The 21,421-nt window shown below is 41.6% G+C and overlaps 1 protein-coding gene across 3 annotated transcripts; it reads left to right on the forward strand.

The window, feature by feature from the left end:
- Positions 1 to 1,283: 1,283 nt before the first annotated feature.
- si:dkey-98f17.5 (uncharacterized) lies at positions 1,284 to 20,757 on the forward strand. Of its 3 annotated transcripts, XM_090190245.1 has the most exons (13): positions 1,305 to 1,672; positions 2,937 to 3,048; positions 3,614 to 3,707; positions 6,072 to 6,126; positions 11,570 to 11,710; positions 12,182 to 12,342; positions 14,373 to 14,507; positions 14,904 to 15,002; positions 17,077 to 17,222; positions 17,464 to 17,635; positions 17,864 to 17,976; positions 18,134 to 18,221; positions 18,370 to 20,757. In XM_090190245.1, the coding sequence occupies exons 1-13, from the start codon at positions 1,531 to 1,533 to the stop codon at positions 18,421 to 18,423; spliced, it is 1,512 nt and encodes a 503-aa protein (XP_090046371.1). In that variant the 5' UTR covers positions 1,305 to 1,530; the 3' UTR covers positions 18,424 to 20,757. The 3 variants fall into 3 exon arrangements, with proteins under 3 accessions (XP_021476650.1, XP_090046371.1, XP_090046372.1); XM_021620975.3 differs by lacking the exon at positions 14,373 to 14,507 and having other exon boundaries at positions 1,284 to 1,672; XM_090190246.1 differs by lacking the exon at positions 14,373 to 14,507 and having other exon boundaries at positions 1,522 to 1,672; positions 5,880 to 6,126.
- Positions 20,758 to 21,421: the final 664 nt, after the last annotated feature.

Here is a 21,421-nt window from a genome sequence, read left to right on the forward strand (position 1 = left end):
GGTCAAAATTATCACAAGAACGGTGAGCAAAAATCCCAGAACCACACGGGGGGACCTAGTGAATGACCTGCAGAGAGCTGGGACCAAAGTAACAAAGCCTACCATCAGTAACACACTACGCCGCCAGGGACTCAAATCCTGCAGTGCCAGACGTGTCCCCCTGCTTAAGCCAGTACATGTCCAGGCCCGTCTGAAGTTGGCTAGAGAGCATTTGGATGATCCAGAAGAAGATTGGGAGAATGTCATATGGTCAGATGAAACCAAAATATAACTTTTTGGTAAAAACTCAACTTGTCATGTTTGGAGGACAAAGAATGCTGAGTTGCATCCAAAGAACACCATACCTACCTAAGCATGGGGGTGGAAACATCATGCTTTGGGGCTGTTTTTCTGCAAAGGGACCAGGACGACTGATCCGTGTAAAGGAAAGAATGAATGGGGCCATGTATCGTGAGATTTTGAGTGGAAACCTCCTTCCATCAGCAAGGGCATTGGAGATGAAACGTGGCTGGGTCTTTCAGCATGACAATGATCCCAAAGACACCGCCCGGGCAACGAAGGAGTGGCTTCGTAAGAAGCATTTCAAGGTCCTGGAGTGGCCTAGCCAGTCTCCAGATCTCAACCCCATAGAAAATCTTTGGAGGGAGTTGAAAGTCTGTATTGCCCAGCAACAGCCCCAAAACATCACTGCTCTAGAGGAGATCTGCATGGAGGAATGGGCCAAAATACCAGCAACAGTGTGTGAAAACCTTGTGAAGACGTTTGACCTCTGTCATTGCCAACAAAGGGTATATAACAAAGTATTGAGATAAACTTTGTTATTGACCAAATACTTATTTTCCACCATAATTTGCAAATAAATTCATTAAAAATCCTACAATGTGATTTTCTGGATTTTTTCTCATTTTGTCTGTCATACCTATGATGAAAATTACAGGCCTCTCTCATCTTTTTAAGTGGGAGAACTGGCACAATTGGTGGCTGACTAAATACTTTTTTGCCCCACTGTATAGTAGCCTAACCTTACAAGTTTACACAAACATATTGGACTTGGAATGTCAAAATGCCTAAATTCTTACGCAATTTGTAAGACAAAAGAGACCCTTCTATTTACTTATATTATGTGATGTATAGTCTACTACATTAATACTACTGTAAACAGTGCTACCGACATAGGCCTCCTTGTTCTTTTGAGCTGTACTTCTGTATTTTAGTCTCAAGGCGACGCTGTCAAGCCTTCTAATGGACGTGACTAGATGGGATACGGTTTATGTCAGACTCGCACAGAATATATTTTTTACGTAGTCGGTTAGAATTTACGCAGCCGGTTAGGATAATTCAATTATGATTCGGAAAACTGTTGAGTTAGCTAAAATGCTAAACTCCGCACAAAACAAATCTTCTTTAGACGTCAATTTGACAACTGTATTCAATCTAGCCGTAACCTCATCTAAAACGCAAATGGTTCTATCTGTGAGCAAATCATAGACACTGTGCATCACCGTAAACGTTCCCCCTGTCATTTTAAAGATGGTGGAAGGTAGTTCTACAACTGTCATGTCGGGCGGTAGAAAGCCCCGTTCTGTGGCAAACCCTCTGGAATCCGCGATCACCACACCCAGTGAACGAATCTTGAGAGAATGCCACAATTTATATATCGACAGCGAAAACGGTAAATAGCAAGCTATTTCTACACACATAGCCTACATGATCAATAGAACAGCCGTGCATATTCGTCAAGCCTGCTGTTCAACAAAGTAGCAATTCATTTAAAAGTTAATGCCTGTGTTTACACGTGCTCGAATGTTCTACTCTGATCATCAAGCGTTGTCTGTCACTATCCACTAATATGTCAAACACCCCAAACAAACAGGGTCTTTAACAGTGGCAAACTTCTTGGTATTGTTGTTTTAACCAGGTCTTTAACCAAGTGTTTGGATGTGTATTTGGCATTAAAAAAAAGTACAATATTGGTCTTATGTCATATTTTAAATAATAAATATAGCCTACAGTTTGTCAAGTGGTGGAAAACGTACTCAATTGTCATACTTGAATAAAAGTAAAGATACCTTAATAGAAAATGTCTCAAGTAAAAGTGAAACTCACCCAGTAAAACACTACTTCAGCAAAAAGTCTAAGTATTTGGTTTAAAAAATACTTAAGTGTCAAACGTAAAATGGAATTGTTAAAATGTACTTATGTATCAAAAGTAAAAGTATAAACCATTTCAAATTCCTTATATTAAGCAAACCAGACGGCATCATTTTCTTTTTTATTTATTTATTGGCAAATAGCCACGGGCACAATCCAACACGCAGACATCATTTACAAATTAAGCGTTTGTGTTTATTGAATCCGCCAGATTAAAGGCAGTAGGGATGACCATTAAGTGTGTTAATTGGACCATTTTCCTGTCAAAATTTAAGGAGTACTTTTGGTTGTCAGGGAAAATATATGGAGTTAAAAGTACATTATTTTCTTTAGGACTATAGTGAAGTAAAATTTGGCAAAAATATAAATAGTAAAGTACAGATACCCTAAAAAACAATGTAAGTAGTACATCGAAGTATCTTTACTTAAATACTTTACACCACTGCAGTTTGTTGGCCAGATCATGCTCTCAGGGCCTAGGGCCTACTCTATGTTCATGCCCTATTTCCTGAGCTAGATAGATATAGATACATTTTTCAACCATTTAAAAAAAAAAAAAATCTTAATGTGGCATAAGTAAATGTTGTGATATCTGGATAAAGATGGAAAAGGGGTCTTAGAAAAACATTGTTGGAAAAGGACCCATAATAAGTAAGCATTTCACTGTTAGTCTACACCACAAATTTGATTAGATTTGATAGCACGGCTTGCCTGACCCATACTGAAACGGTAGTGTCCGAAAGAAAGGAAAGCCGTCTGACCTGTGTATGTTTGTGTGTGTTCAGGGCTGGTGAAGATATCAAGCCGACTGGGTCTCCGGCTCCTTCCTCCACGGAAGAAGATCATTGTGATGATAATGGGGAACCACTCTGCTGGAAAAAGCTCATTTATTAATTGGTAATATAGCTCCCTAGTATCACTGCTAAGGATCGGCACAGGCTAGGCCACAAATCAAGAGTCGAGTGTAGGAAGGAAGGAAAGAGGGCAGGAGAAAGGAAGAGGCAAATATGTTTGTTAAAATGTGGCTGACGAATGTCCACACAGGGACATGGATTGGAGGTGCTGCAAGATACAGCATTAGCCTAGACGTTGTGGTCTAACAATCCGGTGATTTATTTACCCGAGACCTTTCCTAATGGAAAGAAAGGAATCTAGCAATTTAGTGAGGATGTGAAATACCTAAGAATGTAGATGTATGAGTCTGTTTAATGAATATGACATGTAAAGATTCTGTTTTTGTTTTGCATTTGCTTTGTGTAACGTTTTCATTATCACACTGTATCCTAAAGGATATCATGAATGTCATAGTCACACATACATTTGAAATTAATAATAACTGTCAAGTTTGATTCTGTGATTTAAATATTTATATATTTTTTTTAAAATCCCTAGTGATGGAATTTGTCAATGTGCTGTGCATTTCACACAATTGTTGACTCAATTTCACTTGCTGCCATTTCAGGTATGTGGAAGAACATATACAGAAAACAGGCGTTGCCATAGAAACGCAGGGATTTACGTTTATAACAAGTGGTCGGAAAAGAGAATCGCTGACGGTAAGTTCGTAGCACCACGCCACCGCTGCTGTGAATGTCTCTCAAAGCTCTTTTAACCATGTTGTAAACAACTTGCTTCGTATTCAGCCAGTGGCGATTGAATACCATAACAGTAAGCCTTGTGGTATGCTAATAATTGCTTACCAATGGTTTACTGTCGCTGGCGCCATGAATCTCATTCATTGCAGCCATAACTATGTTCACTGGAGCCTGTTGTTGGTCACCGCTGGTACATATTTAGGAAATCTTTACAGCGTTGTACACTCATTTGAGATTTAGGCATATAGCTGGATCTACACATTGATGTACAGTGCCCTCCGTAAGTATTGAGACTGTGACACACTTGTTGTTGTTTTGACTCTGTACTGCAGCACTTTCAAGTTTAAATGATATAATGACTATGAGGTTAAAGACTGTCAGCTTTAATTTGAGAGTGTTTTCATCCATACCGGGTGAACCGTTTTATAAATTACATTACAGCACTTTTTGTACATAGTCCCCCAGTTTTAGGGGACCAAAAGTATTAGTACAAATGAACCTATACCGTATATATTAAAGTAGTCAAAAGTTTAGTATTTGGTCTCAAATTCCTAGCATGTAATGATTACACCAAGCTTGTAACTCTACACACTTGTTGGATGCATTGGCTGTTTGTTTTGGTTGTGTTTCAGACTATTTTGTGCCCAATAGAAATTAATAGTAAATAATGTATTGTGTTTTGGATTCCCTTTTTTTAATGTAAATAAGAATAGAATATATTTCTTAACACTTCTACATCAATGTGGATGCTACCATGATTACGGATAGTCCTGAATTAATCGTGAATGATGACATGTCAAAGTTAAGAAATGCTAACCACTCCACAGGTTAGCATTTTTGGGGGTATGATATTTGTGTGTCTTAACTTTCTCATTATCATTAGTCACAATTAATTCAGGACTAACATATTATATTCTATTATATTCTTATTTACAATAAAGGTGACTTGAAAATTACACTACATTATTTACCATTTGTATTTATTGACTTTTGTATTTGTATTAATTAGGGATCCCCATTAGCTGTTGCCAAGGCAGCAGCTACTCTTCCTGGGGTCCAAACACATTAAGGCACTTACATTACATATAAAACAAAATATAAAACAGCACATCATATAACATTATTACACCACTACATATCTACAATACAAAATGTATAATACCACCATACTACAATGTACGTGCGTGTGCTAGCGCTTGTGTGCGTATGCAATGTTTCTGTACTTTGTGTGTGTCTCTTCACAGTCCCCGCTGTTCCATAAGGTGTATTTTTATCAATTCATTTCTATTGGGCACAAAATAATCTAAAACACAACCAAAACAAACAGCAAATTCATCCAACAAGCTTATAGGTTAACAAGCTTGATGTATTCATTGTGTGCTAGGAATATGGGACCAAATACTAAACGTTTGACTACTTTAATACACATAAGTGAATTTGTCCCAATACCTTTGGTCCCCTAAAATGGGGTTGACTATCTATTAAAAGTGCTGTAATTGCTAAACCGTTCCCCCCGATATGGATGATGCTTCACTATCCCAATAATTATGGAGAGCACTGTATTCACGTATGAAAGTAAGTCGCTTTGGATAAAAGCTTCTGCTGAATTACATATGATATATTCGGTATATTACATTGGGACGTGGTTGCATCTTGATATATTACTCTACTTTTGAGGTCTGAAAAAAAAATTGAACAAACTTTCTTTTTATGACTTGAATAATGTCACTGCAGTGAAATTGCGCTCGTGTGAGTTTAAAAAACCAAGCGTGCAGGTACCATGTAACACGCAGATTTTTAATTTTTTCATTTTAACTCTGTGTAGTTTTAAAATGAGAGGCCACTTTTCTTGCTTGCTTAAGCAATGCATGTATGCCTGTGTAAACGTAATGGTACGTACAGTGGTGATGGCTCACTCTGCATGCTGCTCCATCCCCAGAGGACCTGGGCTGCATGCAGAGAGAGAGAGAGAGAGCAGAGAGAGCGATTGGCATATTTGCAGTATCATCAGGCTAGGCAACAAGCTTCTCTCTTTCTTTCTCTCTCTCTCCCTCCCCTACCTTGGTGAAGGAGATGAAGATGAATAATGTAATTATAGTGAAGGACTGTAAGGATTATCTGCTTTATATACAGGAAGGGCTTAAAGCCATGCGCGAGCTGCAGCAAAGCCCCTGGCATTGAGACCAAGAATAACGCCTCGCCTGGCTACTCTAGGAGGAAGACATCTTTCTGACCAGCTGGGCTCCCAACAAGTCTATACGTAGCTAGACATTTTCTGTCTGTTCCTACCACCTCTCTCACTATCTTTTTAAAAATCTTCCACAGGGAAATGCCACGCTCCATCTCTACCCCCATTTCCGACCACTCCTGGAGTTTAAAGGTAGGGTTTCCCCTGTCGTCGGAAATCCTTTCCAGTGTGCCTGGTTTACGAGTCCGTTTGTGGCACAATTTTATGTTTTTCTCTTGTATGAGTATTTACGGCGTAAAATTGATTGCCGTCTAACTTCCACAGCTTTATATTCTGCCTATTTCACAGTTGTTGTTTTTTTAATGCTGTCTTCCTATTTTGAACCCATTGTCGTTTTCACAGCGGCAGGAAAGACTGCACACCTGTAACTTAATGGCACGTTTGTGTTCTTCTGTCCATTATCCTTATGGTAGGCACATTTTGGTGCACCTCAGAACCACCTAAAAGTGTTTAGTCTGGAGCAGATTTTGCTACTTAAGTTTTCATCTATTCTGTTCAGGGAGGACTAAAACACACACATGTTGGTAAATACAGAAGAAAATACATTTCACGGTAAACTGTTTTAATTGAAATAATGCAAACTTTACGCTGGTGTAAAGGCTTAAAAGGGCAGTGCAGTCAAAAACATGATTTTCCTGTGTTTTATATATATTTTCACACTGAGGATGGAATGATTCTATGAAATTGTGAAAATTATGATAATGAACTTTTAATATAAGAGCTGTTTGAAAATAATTTTTTAATAGACCAATAACAAACAACAGATAGTTTTCAGGTGACACGTCACTCCCATTTGGCTCCTCCAATTAGGCCCCTCTCTCAGAGCACTCCCAGATAGTCCTAGCACAATTGTTGCTTGAGAAATTGCATTTTTGCTAAGAAGTAATTTTGTAATAATTTTTTACACTTTTAATTGAAAACAATCACAGTAATTGTTACCCAGAAATGATTTGATATTGAGATAAAAATGGCTGCATTGGACCTTTTTTTTTTAAAGTTGTAAATCTGATCCAAGTGACTTTGTCCACGGTATCAGAACATTGCATCAAATCTACTTGGAATGCATTGATTTCTTACTGAAGTCTTGGTTCAAACATACTGCTGCTTGGTTCCCTCCACAAGGTGTGTCTGTCTGATAGGAGCTAGAGCTTATAGGTGGTGTGTCTTGATGACTAACGCTCAATTCTGAGTCATCATAGTCTGGTTGCGTCTCCGATGTCTATAATAGTGCACGCTACTTTTGACGAGAGCCCCGTTCGCTATGGGGCCCTGGTCAGAAGTAGTGCACTATATAGGGTGCCATTTGGGACATCAGTGTGGTTTAACACTTCATCTGTGCTGCAGACTCTGTGTGGTTGCTTCTCACTGTCATTAATATCTCGGGGAGGTGGAGATGAGACTGGGATTACATAGGACCATCAGACAAAGTCGTGCTGTCATCTTAGGCAAAGTGCCTGTTGAGTAGCTGCAGTAGGTTGGAGCTCCAATTTGATGGCTACAAGGTAGCTGGCAACATGAATGTAGATACGGTCTTGGTGGGTGTGTCCAAGGTGTCTAAGGCCAGGGGAGGGCCTGTGCAGTGCGGATTCAGTGTGTCTCCACATTGACAGCGAGACGTGTACACAGAGAGAGAGAGGGGGTTCACCGGGTGCAGAGTGCACACTGCATTGTATGGAGCTGTGAGTCACACGCCCCGTCTACGGCAGTGCGGTGGAGTCAGAAGGACAGGAGGAGGAGCAGCTGAGAAATGTCACAGCCGTGAGAGATGGATTAGCCAAGGCACCAGCAGCAGCCACTGCCACTGACTGAGGAGCCACAGGCCGCCTGCTGAGGCGCTGGAGAATCATCATGGATCTGTTCTGGATACAGCTAGCTATTTATGTCCACATCACCACCGACACCAACGCCGTACGCCAACGACATGTTGAGATGTTATTAAGCAGTGGAGGATGACTCATCAAAATCTGTCCTCTGTGTGATTATTGCCATTTGTTTGCTGGTTTACACTGTCTTTCAAGTCTAATTTCTCTATTTGCTTGATACTCTTGTCAGAACAAGAGTGTGTGCTCTTGAGGAACAGGTGTTTAATCAAGTAATATGTTTAGTGTCATTTCCACAGTCTTGGAACAACAGTCTTTAATCAAAGTCTTGTCAAGAGGTTACATGTTCAGATCTCAAATTTGATGTACAGCATCAAAATGGCATGTCAAGTTATCCGTTTTGACAGCCGTCAGTTTGGTCCAACTCTGGTTGGGTATACTATACTACAGTACTTGAGTTTTTCTGGATTGGGTTTAACACAGGCGGCTCTGGAGCCATATGTATCAAAACTAGATCAGCGCCCCCTGTCCCTACAATCGTATTAATTGTGACCTAAAAGGCAAAACTGATCCTAAATCGTCACTTCTACTTCGAGACACTTGATATAAACACCCCCCTGCCCTGTGCTGCCCCGCAGGGTCACGTTGTCTTGCAGCCTTTGACCTTATCCTGGTGCACTGGATATGCCGGGTATCTATCCCTCTGTCTGAGGTGGCAAGCCCAGCGCTAGCAGGGCCAGAATAGAATATCGTTCTCTTCACCTTTTCTCCTTTCAAGAAGCTTATTGGGGGGAGGGGGGCTCTTGCAATGAAGGAATCTATCCCATACTGGGGCAGCATGTCTGTATCTAATCTATTTGATTTGGCTATTTTTAGATGTTCTTCTTGCATAATGACAATGGTAAAAGCACAAGTTGTCTTCAACCCCTATAGGGACGGGCACAGGAGTCTGCGCTGCACCCTTAATGTCTTAGAACCGGACCCAACTGGAGCGCAGTAATGGGTGCTGGACCTCATTAACTGTGTTTGACATGCCCCTCTGTTGTGCCGTGAAAGGGACCTTGTCCTTGAGTCTTGGTTGTGTTGTGATTGGAGACGGGGCCGTGTGGGTGGAAATCTATGGAGACGTCTCATCTCGTCTCGAGCTGCTAGGGAGATTGACGCATTAGGGGAGCGAGCAGCCGCGTTGATATAGGAGAATGTTGGGAATGCTAATGTGCACCAACAGCAAGAGCAGCACAAGGCTGTGATTTGTACTGGCTGGTAACACCTGCCTCTCGCAATGATAAAGCCCCAGTGTCATCCCAAGTGGGGGAGGAAGGTGGGTATGTGTCTCTCAACAGTCATCCTGTTCTGATTCTGAGAGGGAAGGGGTTGGGGGAGGGGGAGGGTCAGTCATAGCTGCAGTGCATGGTGTGTTTGTGTGTGTGTCATGTAACCCCCACTGTGCGTTGCTTCACAGTCGTTCTTCACTGGCTAGCTTTATGTCTCACTCCCCTCTGTAAAGCTGCCAGTTGAAGAGCTGTTGTGGGTAACTATGACTACAGACCTCTCTACAGAAGGGGATGGTAAAGGCATAATTCAGACCTTACGAGTCAAATTGAGGGTTGATCTGAGGCCGTGTTTTGTTTTTGTCTGAGTAGAGGGTTTTTAGTGAAGTAGCCTACTGCACTGTACTACTTGCTCTGGATCCAATCAAAATGGTTTTGAAATTGTTTACAAATGCTTCATCCTAATTGTCTCTGCAGGCGTATGCAAAATCGTAGAGAAATGTAGAATAGACAGTCCTTGCATTCTTGCAGACTAGCGCTGCGGGCATCGTCCTCAGCTTTCCAAGTATTGACCGCACTGAAGTTTATGGGCAACAAATAAAACAGATTTTGGTGCTGACAGCCTTCAACGGGACTCCACTTCTTATTTATCACCCACAAGTTCTCCAGAAGGGCCATACTTTAGTCCAGCCTCCTTTACAGCGCCTTCAGAAAGTATTCATACCCTTTGACCTTTTCCACATTTTATTATGTTACAGCCTGAATTGAAAATGAATTATATTTAGATTTTTTGGTCACTGGTCTACACAAATAATATCACTGGTCTACACACAATACCACATCATGTCAAAGTGGAATCATGTTTTACATTTTTTTAAACAACTTAATTACAAATGAAAAGCTGAAATGTCTTGAGTCAATAAGTATTCAACCCCTTTGTTATTGGCAAGCCTAAATAAGTTAGGAGTAAAAATGTGCTTAACAAGTCACATAATAAGTTGCATGGACTCACTCTGCATGCAATAATAGTGTTTAACATGATTTTTGAATGACTACCTCATCTCTGTACCCAAATTATCTTTAAGGTCCCTTAGTCGAGCAGTGAATTTCAAACACAGATTCAACCGCAAAGACCAGAGAGGTTTCCCAATGCCTGGCAAAGAAGGGCACCCATTGGTAGATGGGTAAAAAATGAAAAGCAGACATTGAATATCCATTTGAGCATGGTGAAGTTAATAATTAAAATTTGTGTTTCAATACACCCAGTCACTACAAAGATACAGGTGTCCTTCCTAACTCAGTTGCCGGAGAGGAAGGAAACTGCTCAGGGCTTTTCACCATACCAACGGTGACATTAAAACAGCTACAGAGTTTAATGGCTGTAATAGAAAACTGAGGATAGAATGAAAAAATGGAAGCCTGTGCAGAATTTTTAAAAAGATTCTAGAACATGCATCCTGTTTGCAACAAGGCACTAAAGTAATACTGCAAAGCAATTCACTTTTAGTCTAGAATACGAAGTGTTATGTTTGGGGCAAATCCAATACAACCCATTACTGAGTACCACTCTCCATATTTTCAAGCAAAGTGGTGGCTGCATCATATTATGGGTATGCTTGGAATCATTAAGGACTGGAGAGTTTTTCAGGATTAAAAAGAAACGGAAAGGAGCTAAACACAGGCAAAATCTTAGAGGGAAAACCAGGTTCAGTCTGCTTTCCACCAGACACTAGGAGATGAATTCACCTCTCAGCAGGAAAATAACCTGAAACATAAGGCCAAATCTACACTGGAGTTGCTTTCCAAGAAGACAGTGAATGTTCCTGAGTGGCCGAGTTACATTTTTGACTCAAATCTACTTGGAAGATCTATGGCAAGACCTGAAAATGGTTGTCCAGCAATGATCAACAACCATTTTGACAGAGCTTGAAGAATTTTTAAAAGAATAATGGACAAATGTTGCGCAATCCAGGTGTGGAAAGCTCTTAGAGACTTACCCAGAAAGACTCACAGCTGTAATCGCTGCCAAAGATGCTTCCACAAAGTATTGACACAGTGAATACTTATGTAAATGAGATATTTATGTATTTAATTTGCGAACATAAAAAAAAAACATGTTTTCAGTTTGTCATTATGGGATATTGTGTGTAGATGGCTGAGGGGAAAAATATATTTAATCAATTTTTGAATTCAGGCTGTAACACAACAAAATGTGGAATATGTCAAAGTGCATGAATACGGTATGAATACTTTCTGAAGGCACTGTATGCACACAGACAGTCCCAATTCACTCTTTACCTCTTCCTCTTGGCCCGTTCAATGTTTGCAGATATGGAAGGTAGAAGCAATATGGTGGAAGTGCCACCATTACACTGCTTACACCTATCCAGACCTTACAGATCTGATCAAATTAAAGGGTTCGGGTCAAGGGGGAGGGACCGAGAGCAAATTGGGTCCGGCTGACTGTGTCGGCGTGTGTTGTAGGTGTTACGGACTATCTGTCGGCTGAGATCTCCACCTCCAAGCAGAAGAAGTTTAGTCTGGTGACGTTCGTGGACACACCGGGCCTGGTGGATGGGGACATGGTCTATCCCTTTGATGTCAACCGCGCGATCACCTCGTTTGGTATGACTCATTCCCTTCGCTGGTGTGGCTTGATATGCAGTTAACGCACACATTCTCACCCACGCACACACCCTGATCCCGTCACATAGGCAGGACTGCATCACCTTGTGTAATCATTCTGGTATGTTGGTGCATGGGGGAGGATGGGATAGCACAAAGAGGATCTTTTGTAATCACTCTGATGCCTAGTCACTTTACCCTGCCTTCATGTACATATCGACCTCAAATATCTCCTACCCCTGCATATTCATCTGGTACTGCTACTCCCTGTATATAGCTAAATGTTTGTGTATTTTATTCCTCTTGTGTCGTTATTTCTAAACTCTGCAATGTTGGGAAGGGCTCGTAAGCAAGCATTTCACAGTAAAGTCTACACACCAGTTGTATTCGGCGCATGTGACAAATATTATTTGGGGGGACTTGATTGTATCTTTTTATAAACGCATTCTACGTGGGGGTGCCTCTTTCCAGGGGAGCAGGCGGACCTGGTCTTTGTGTTCTTCGACCCTATGGGCCAGGCGCTGTGCAAGCGCACGCTCAACATTGTGGAGAAGCTGAGCGATAAGGTTGCGGACAAGCTGCGCTTCTACCTCAGCAAGGCAGATGAAGCCGGGAGGGAGACGGACAGACAGGTCAGTTACTCTTTGACGATGTACTTTCCATTTAACCTCCATCTAGAACCCTCTGCTGTCCATGCAGTGACTGGATCGATGTCTGTGGAGAACAATGTGTGTTGGTTTATGCTTGTTGGTTCAGAATGGATTAGATTTTTGAAGCACATTATGGCAGTTGCTGTGTGGTATAACAATTTCATTTAACTTGCCAATTTTAATTACATCTACTATTTTTATCACATCATAATTAAGCAATAAGGCTCGAGGAGGTGTGGTATATGGCCAATATACAACGGCTAAGGGCTGTGTCCAGGCACTCTGCCTATGCCACAGTCCTTAGCCATGATATATTGGCCATATTCACAAATCCCTGAGGTGCCTTATTGCTACTATAAACTGGTTACCAACATAATTTAAAGCAGTAAAAATAAATGTTTTGTCATACAATCTGATACAGTGCATTCAAAAAGTATTCAGACCCCTCCCCCTTTTCCACATTTTGTTACGTTACCGCCTTATTCTAAAATGGATTAAATTTTAAAAAAATCCTAATCAATCGACACACAATACCCCACAATGAGGATTTTAGAAATGTTTGCACATTTATTAAAAATAAAAAAGATACATAAGTATTCAGACCGTTTGCTATGAGCTCAGGTGCATCCTGTTTCCATTGATCATTCTTGAGATGTTTCTACAACTTGATTGGAGTCCACCTGTGGTAAATTAAAGTGATTGGACAGGATTTGGAAAGGCACAAACCTGACTATATAAGGTCCCACAGTTGACAGTGCATGTCAGAGCAAAAACCAAGCCATGATGTCCAAGGAACGTAGAGTCCGAGACAAGATTGTGTTGAGGCACAGATCTGGGGAAGGGTACCAAAACATTTCTGCAGCATTGAAGGTCCCCAAGAATACAGTGGCCTCCATCATTCTTAAATGGAGAACATTTTGAACTACCAAAACTCTTTCTAGAGCTGGCTGCCCGGCCAAACTGAGCAATTGGGGAAGAAGGGCCTTAGTCGGGGAGGTGACCAAGAGCATGATGGTCACTCTGACAAAGCTCCAGAGTTCCTCTTTGGAGAACCTTCCAGAAGGACAACTATCTCTGCAACACTCCACCAATCGGGCCTTCATGGTAGAGTGGCAAGACGGAAGCCACTCCTCAATAAAAGACACATGACAGCCCGTTTGGAGTTTGCTAAAAGGCACCTGAAGGACTCTGAGAAACAAGATTTTCTGGTCTGATGAAACCAATATTGAACTCTTTGAATGCCAAGTGTCACGTCTGGAGGAAACCTGGCACCATCCCTATGGTGAAGCATGGTGGTCGCAGCTTCATGCTGTGGAGATGTTTTTCAGCGGCAGGGACTGGGAGACTAGTCAGGATCGAGGGAAAGAGAGATCCTTAATGAAAACCTGCTCCAGAGCACTCAGGACCTCAGACTGGGGTGAAGGTTCACCTTCCAACAGGACAACGACCCTAAGCACACAGCCAAGACAAAGCAGGAGTGGCTTCAGGACAAGTCTCTGAATGTTTTTGAGTGGCCCAGGCTGTGCTCGAACTTGAACCAGATCGAACATTTTCTGGAGAGACCTGAAAATAGCTGTGCAGCAACACTCCCCATCCAACCTGACAGAGCTTGACAAGATTTGCTGAGAAGAATGGGAGAAACTCCCCAAATACAGGTGTGCCAAGCTTGTAGCGTCATACCCAAGAAGACTCGAGACTGTAATCGCTGCCAAAGGTGCTTCAACAAAGTGCTGAGTAAAGGAAGTCTGATATTTCAGTTTTTGCCTTGTCATCATGGGGTATTGTGTGTAGATTGATGAGGGGGGAAAAAACGATTTAATCCATTTTAGAATAAGGCTGCAACATACCAAAATGTGTAAAAAGTCAAGGGGTCTGAATACTTTCCGAATGCACTGTATTCCACGGCTGTCAGCCAAGCAGCATTCAGGGCTCGAACCAACCAGCTTATAATATGTGTTATAGCACATGTTACTTCCCAAACTTAGAATATTGCATTCATGAAATCTCTCTAGAATACCTTGGTTTTGGCCGTGCTGCTGCTCCAGTTTCAACTGTTCTGCCTGCGGCTATGGAATCCTGACCTGTTCACCGGACGTGCTACCTGTCCCAGACCTGCTGTTTTCAACTCTCTAGAGACAGCAGGAGCGGTAGAGATACTCTTAATGATCGGCTATGAAAAGCCAACTGACATTTACTCCTGAGGTGCTGACTTGCTGCACCCTCGACAACTGCTGTGATTATTATTATTTCACCATGCTGGTCATTTATGAACATTTGAACATCTTGGCCATGTTCTGTTATAATCTCCACCCGCCACAGCCAGAAGAGGACAGGCCGCCCCTCATAGCCTGGTTCCTCTCTAGGTTTCGGCCTTTCTAGGGAGTTTTTCCTAACCACCGTGCTTCTACACCTGCATTGCTTGCTGTTTGAGGTTTTAGGCTGGGTTTCTATACAGCACTATGAGATATCAGCTGGTGAAAGAAGGGCTATATAAATAAATGTGATTTAATTTGAGTTTTCATTTGTTGTTTTCCCATGAACAGCGTGTCATGATGCAGATAGTTCAGGAACTGTGTCGCCGACCGGGGCTGAACAAGTGTGGCTTTGAGATGCCCACCATATACATCCCTAACCCCCAGAAGGTAAGACACCACGGACTAAGGCTAGACAAGTCTGTCCCAGAGACCTCGTTCAATATAAAACTCTGCACAAAGTCACAAATGTAGGTTGAAAAGTATTCTCAAAGCATTTCCTGATATTTCAATGTGTATGTACAATGAGAAATGTCTTGGTGTTTTTTCACAGGATATTTAGGCCCTACCGCCCTCTAGCCCTGTTTAGCTTGCCTCACAGTTAATTTGACAAAGTCAATCAAGTAGTGGTAAAGCTGAAGATTTCCTTTTCAGCTACTACTTTACCAGGTTTTAAAAAAAATAAATTTCTACTGAACTGATAATTAATAGGGCAAGTAGGATATACAGTGCCTTGCGAAAGTATTCGGCCCCCTTGAACTTTGCGACCTTTTGCCACATTTCAGGCTTCAAACATAAAGATATAAAACTGTATTTTTTTGTGAAGAATCAACAACAAGTGGGACACAATCATGAAGTGGAACAACATTTATTGGATATTTCAAACTTTTTTAACAAATCAAAAACTGAAAAATTGGGCGTGCAAAATTATTCAGCCCCCTTTGTAGCGCCACCTTTTGCTGCGATTACAGCTGTAAGTCGCTTGGGGTATGTCTATCAGTTTTGCACATCGAGAGACTGAAATTTTTTCCCATTCCTCCTAGCAAAACAGCTCGAGCTCAGTGAGGTTGGATGGAGAGCATTTGTGAACAGCAGTTTTCAGTTCTTTCCACAGGTTCTCGATTGGATTCAGGTCTGGACTTTGACTTGGCCATTCTAACACCTGGATATGTTTATTTTTGAACCATTCCATTGTAGATTTTGCTTTATGTTTTGGATCATTGTCTTGTTGGAAGACAAATCTCCGTCCCAGTCTCAGGTCTTCTTCCAGAATGGTCCTGTATTTGGCTCCATCCATCTTCCCATCAATTTTAACCATCTTCCCTGTTCCTGCTGAAGAATATATACCAATGGAATGGTTCAAAAATAAACATATCCAGGTGTTAGAATGGCCAAGTCAAAGTCCAGACCTGAATCCAATCGAGAACCTGTGGAAAGAACTGAAAACTGCTGTTCACAAATGCTCTCCATCCAACCTCACTGAGCTCGAGCTGTTTTGCTAGGAGGAATGGGAAAAAATTTCAGTCTCTCGATGTGCAAAACTGATAGACATACCCCAAGCGACTTACAGCTGTAATCGCAGCAAAAGGTGGCGCTACAAAGGGGGCTGAATAATTTTGCACGCCCAATTTTTCAGTTTTTTGATTTGTTAAAAAAGTTTGAAATATCCAATAAATGTTGTTCCACTTCATGATTGTGTCCCACTTGTTGTTGATTCTTCACAAAAAAATACAGTTTTATATCTTTATGTTTGAAGCCTGAAATGTGGCAAAAGGTCGCAAAGTTCAAGGGGGCCGAATACTTTCGCAAGGCACTGTATATGAGGCTTTTAAGTGCAAAATAATTATATTTTGAAACCATGTGGATGGGATGAGAATAAATACAAAAGTTTTATTAAAATATTAAACCCATGACACTGTCCTCTGGAGGGAGGCTATGGAGTTGTTTCAGAGCATTTCCGTCAAGTGTAGCCTACTCCCTGTAATCGATCTTCAGCTGTTGAATGTCGTTTGGTTAGGTCTGGATTTAAGGCACTCTTGCTGTGGAAGGTAAATCCTCCTGATCAGGAGATCTGATGGCTGTGGATCGCTGAGAACAGGATGAATCACTTGTGTTATGACAGCTGGGAGAGTTACATTCAGTCTCAGTGGGACTAGGGGTTATAAACCACTAGGCCTGATCAGCCACCTTTAGCAGCTTCAGACCTGAGTAATCGCTCCCTCATCCGGTAATCAATGGTCGTCAGGCTGTGTGATGGATGGTCGGTGGATTTTTGCATTCGTCCTGCACCAATGGATTACTGCTGAGAGAGGGAGGCCAAACTTTCCAGTCTTTCCTTCTCAAAACTCCAAAACACATACAGTATATCAACATCAGAAGTGAGCAAAATGCATTGTGTACTTTATGGAGGAGGATGTTGTGTGACCAAGAGGTTGGCTGCTTATACCTCTGTCCTGTTGTCCAGCCGAGCCGGTGTGTGAACCAGATCGACGGAGTGTGTCAGACGATAGAGAAGACCATCAACCAGGCCGTCCAGAAGACACTGGACCAGCTGGAGAAGGACTGTGACCTCATCTCCTCCACAATCGACAGCAAATTGTCCCAGGACAGGTAAGAGAAGGAAACAGTAGGTATCCTAGTGGTTTGAGAGGTGGACCAGTAACCGAAAGGTTGCTCGTTCAAGTCCTGGGCCGGGTGACAGAAAAGTAGGGCTTGAACTGGCCACTGGAGAGCTGCTGGTGTCATTCTACCCTTGTGCCCTTGAGCAAGGCACTGAACCCCAAAAATAGGGGACCAGGCTATTCCTCTCAAAGCTCCATTAACCCCTGGGCCTCTGTTTGTGTTGCTGCAGGGCGGACGTGAGTTTCAACAGCAGTGTCCGTCTGCACTCCTTCCTGTGTGGGGCACTGGGCATCCTACTGCCGTGCCTTTTCATCCTCAGCTTCGTCGTCAACACCCTGACTCCAGAGGAGCTGCAGGAGCTGCTGGGAGATGGGCTGGCCAAAGCCCTTGGGCTCTCCATGGTAGGTAACCTCTGACTCCTAACCCCTGACTCGAACATTCAGACGCTGAATTTCAAATCGCCCCCTAGCCCCTCTTCCCTAGGCACTCCTGTAGATGCATTACGACGCAGCTCTAATGCATTTAAAAACTTGTCATGAGCATGACCAACCAAGACTCAGAATAAGAATTGATATCCCGTTTGCCTCAAAATACTGTTCTAAATACTGCTGTTATGCTCGTCTCAACAGGGTGTAGTTGTCTTTCTGTGGACCTGGATACCAGAGGATTTCCAGATATTGTTTGTGATCATATTTGGTGTACTCTGCTACTTTTTCTTTTGTCTTGCCAAATATTTTGCCCGGTAAGCAGAATCACTGTTTCTCTCATTTTCTCACGCACAAAAAACACACACTAATCCATTGCTTACTCCAGTCCCCCCCCCCCTCCCTCCCCCCCTCCCTCATGGAAAACATTTCCCACTTTGATTGACAGCCGTTGTCATGTGATTGTGTCCTCAGCCAAGGGAATAGGACTCTTACGAAGAAGGAGAAGAGAAGCCTCACAGAGTACAGCGATTACGTCCAGGATGTCGTCAAAGCCAAGAAGGTGCGATTTCATTGCAATAATTCTCATTCTGCAATTCGGTCGAAGAAGTTGTGTATATCAAGTGTGTCGATTTAGATATATTTCTGAGGCATGAAATGCGCTACTGGGTACATATCATCTGTATTCCATTCTCAACTTATTTCAACAGGGAAAACTATACGAGGAGTATCTCGCGCAGTGTGCTGCTGAATATGACTTCTGATAAGGGGCGGGCGGATCCATCGGAAATCTACATGCCGGACTTTCTCCTTGATTGTTATGTAGGACGTCTTCGTAAGTCTTTTCCTAATCACACTGATCAAGGGCTCACATGCCTAGGATTGCACAATTTGGGAAGCTTTCTGGTACATTTATATGCCACTGGGCGGAGGGAGAAGTATTTCTTTCTGTAATAAAACTCTTTCTGATTGGCTGGGCCTGGCTCCACAGTGTGTGGGCCTATGCCCTCCCAGGCCCACCCATGGCTGCGCCCCTGCCCAGTCCTGTGAAATCTGTAGATTATGGCCTAATTTATTTATTTCTATTGACTGATATCCTTATACCAACTATAACTGAGTCAAATCTTTGAAATTGTTGCATTTTGCTTTCATATTTTTGTTCAGTGTATAACTCAATTTGTGAGATACAGTATATAACTGTGAGAGAATTATAAAGTGCCTTTTCTATTTGGAAAACTGTGATTTAAGAAGTATCTCAATCTGAAATTTCTCGTGACTTTTTCAGGATGTGTATGTATTTACATCTGAAAGCATGTATGGGACTGTTTACTTGTTTATAGGCTACCTTTCTTAAATGACTCTCTTAAGCTAAAAAGCAAACAATTTGCTGGCAGGTGTTTCTTGATGTCTTTTTTTGAAACATCTTAGATTCTAATGTTTGAACGTGCTTGGGGGATCCTTTGACATTTTGTAATGAATATGTTGTATTACAAACTACAGTATCAATAGAAGTGTCTATTCTGGACAATAATTATTATTTATTTTTTCTATGGGAATGCAAAGATAGAGATGATCATGACGTGAGAACACTGTGTGTGTGGCAGGGAATGCTATTTTATGGCAATATATGGAGACACACCAACTCTATTTTAAAAGGCCAGACTTTTTTTTACCAGACTGCTTCCACATGGTTAGCAAATTAAATAGAACAGTCAGTTCAGTGCTTTCTCCTGCCTCCTATTTCCTTTGATGAGAAAGATTCCCAATACAGAATGTAGAATGGTTCACACAGCACAGTATAGTAGTAGTGAAAGGTGTGAAAAGTATTTTTAAGCAATAAGGCCTGAGGTGTAACATATTGCCAATATACCAGGGCTAGAGGCTGTTCTTAAGCACGACGCAACTTGGAGTGCCTGGACACAGCCCTTAGCTGTGGTATATTGGCCCTATATCACAAACCCCCCCAGGTGCCTTATTGCTATTATAAACTGGTTACGAATGTAATTAGAGCAGCACGAATAAATGTTTTGTCATACCCGTGGTATACAGACTGATATACCACGGCTGTCAGCCAATCAGCATTCAGGGCTCGGGCCCACCCAGTTTCTAATCCTGCTTGTGAAGTGAAGCCCTGACTAAGCACTGATGTGTATTTCACCTTCTGAATGTCTCGTTGTTTGGTAGTACATGGTTATAATACTCAATTATATGGATTAGTATGCCGTTTGTCTTACTGCTAGTCTTTGGATCAGTGAAACGTAAAATAACTTACCATTTAATGCCTTCAATGAATACAGTATATAGAATATATATATATTTATTGGCCTCATAAGGTGCCTGTTTTGGGGTCATTTATACTTGTACAATGCAGAATACCTCCACTGTGTGCTGTTTGCAATAATGTTTCAAACTGTAAACACCAAGTTTGGGTATGTCTTCGATGTAGCTTTAGGGAATAATCACAACTGAAGTTCTTGTGAAATGGTGCTGTTTCTACATGTATTAGGGTTCTTGTGTACTGGTGTTTGATGTTATTTATTTTTCAATATAATATACTTAAATTATGTAAATGTATCCTGTTTTTTGCTTTTTGCTTGTATAACTAGTTTACGTGTTGCATTTCCTCAAAGTAGGAGGTATCTTATACATTAAGCTATACTCTGTAACAACAATGTAATATAAGGTAATTAAATGTTTTCTGATTAATCCTGTGTATTGTTCTGTGTATTTTCCACCACGATCACAAACCAGGGATCAGTTTGAGAACTAGAAAGTTACATTTAAAACTGGTCCAGTGTCTGTATAGGTTCACACACTGCTTTGTGTAAAGCCTTATTTGCATATTTCCCAGTGTGCCTTGCCTTTTGGTTGAAGTGTAGTTACTACCCATAACTGTATCCATTTTCAGTCTTGTAGCCTTCAAGTGAGATCCTAAGCAAATTTAGAACAATACAAGTATTTCGCAAGGTGTAGTTTTACCCTAAAGAGTGACGGGAAACTGAGGCTCTGTCCACAATGCACATTAGTGACATCTGGTCAGAAATATGGCAGTGTGATTTTAAAAATAAATAAATGATCCACTGTTTTAATCAAAACTGGTAAATTGTCTTTAGTAGCCTATAACCAGGTTCGCCTTCAAGTTACCTATTTTTCAAAAATGTATATTGATGGCATTATTTGGGATGCTTAATTAAGCGATAAGGCACGAGGGGGTGTGGTATATGGCCAATATACCACGACTAAGGGATGTTCTTAGGCACAGCCCTTAGCCGTGGCGTATTGTTCATATACCACAAACTCAAGGTGCCTTATTGCTATTATAAACTGGTTAGCAATGTAATTAGAGCAGTAAAAATGTTTTGTCATGTGGTATACGGTCTGATATACCACGGCTGTTAGCCAGTCAGCATTCAGGGCTTGAACTACCCAGTTTAAGACTAAATTAAAAAATGAACAACAGTGCTGAATGTGTTTCGCATAAAACAACTTTTTGCCTTCAACTGGATCTGACCTCATACCGTCACATCCCTGAATTTCCATGGTTCCCTACGCTACCTTTTTGTACAAAATCCTAACTATATTTGTAAGTACGGTGTCCAGTAGCAGCTTGGACTCTAAGCACCTGAACCAATCAGTGCAAAACATGGTTTGAAGAAGCACGTGATCAAATGAAGCGTCGGACGTGCTTCTTCAAAGTAATGCCTCGATCACACCGACAGTGGCCTTGCATTTTGGTACACCAGAAGTACATTCATTTCCAAT

The sequence above is a fragment of the Oncorhynchus mykiss genome, chromosome 11, assembly GCF_057628025.1.
Source record: "Oncorhynchus mykiss isolate SJ-2025 chromosome 11, ASM5762802v1, whole genome shotgun sequence".
Classification (NCBI taxonomy): domain Eukaryota; kingdom Metazoa; phylum Chordata; class Actinopteri; order Salmoniformes; family Salmonidae; genus Oncorhynchus; species Oncorhynchus mykiss.

Excerpts from the sequence above, each read along its gene's own strand:
- si:dkey-98f17.5 (XM_090190245.1), top strand. The coding sequence starts at position 1,531 with ATGGTGGAAGGTAGTTCTACAACTGTCATGTCGGGCGGTAGAAAGCCC. Across the intron at positions 17,223-17,463 it reads AGCAAATTGTCCCAGGACAG|GGCGGACGTGAGTTTCAACA; the intron begins GTAAGAGAAGGA and ends GTGTTGCTGCAG. Across the intron at positions 18,222-18,369 it reads ATGTCGTCAAAGCCAAGAAG|GGAAAACTATACGAGGAGTA; the intron begins GTGCGATTTCAT and ends TTATTTCAACAG.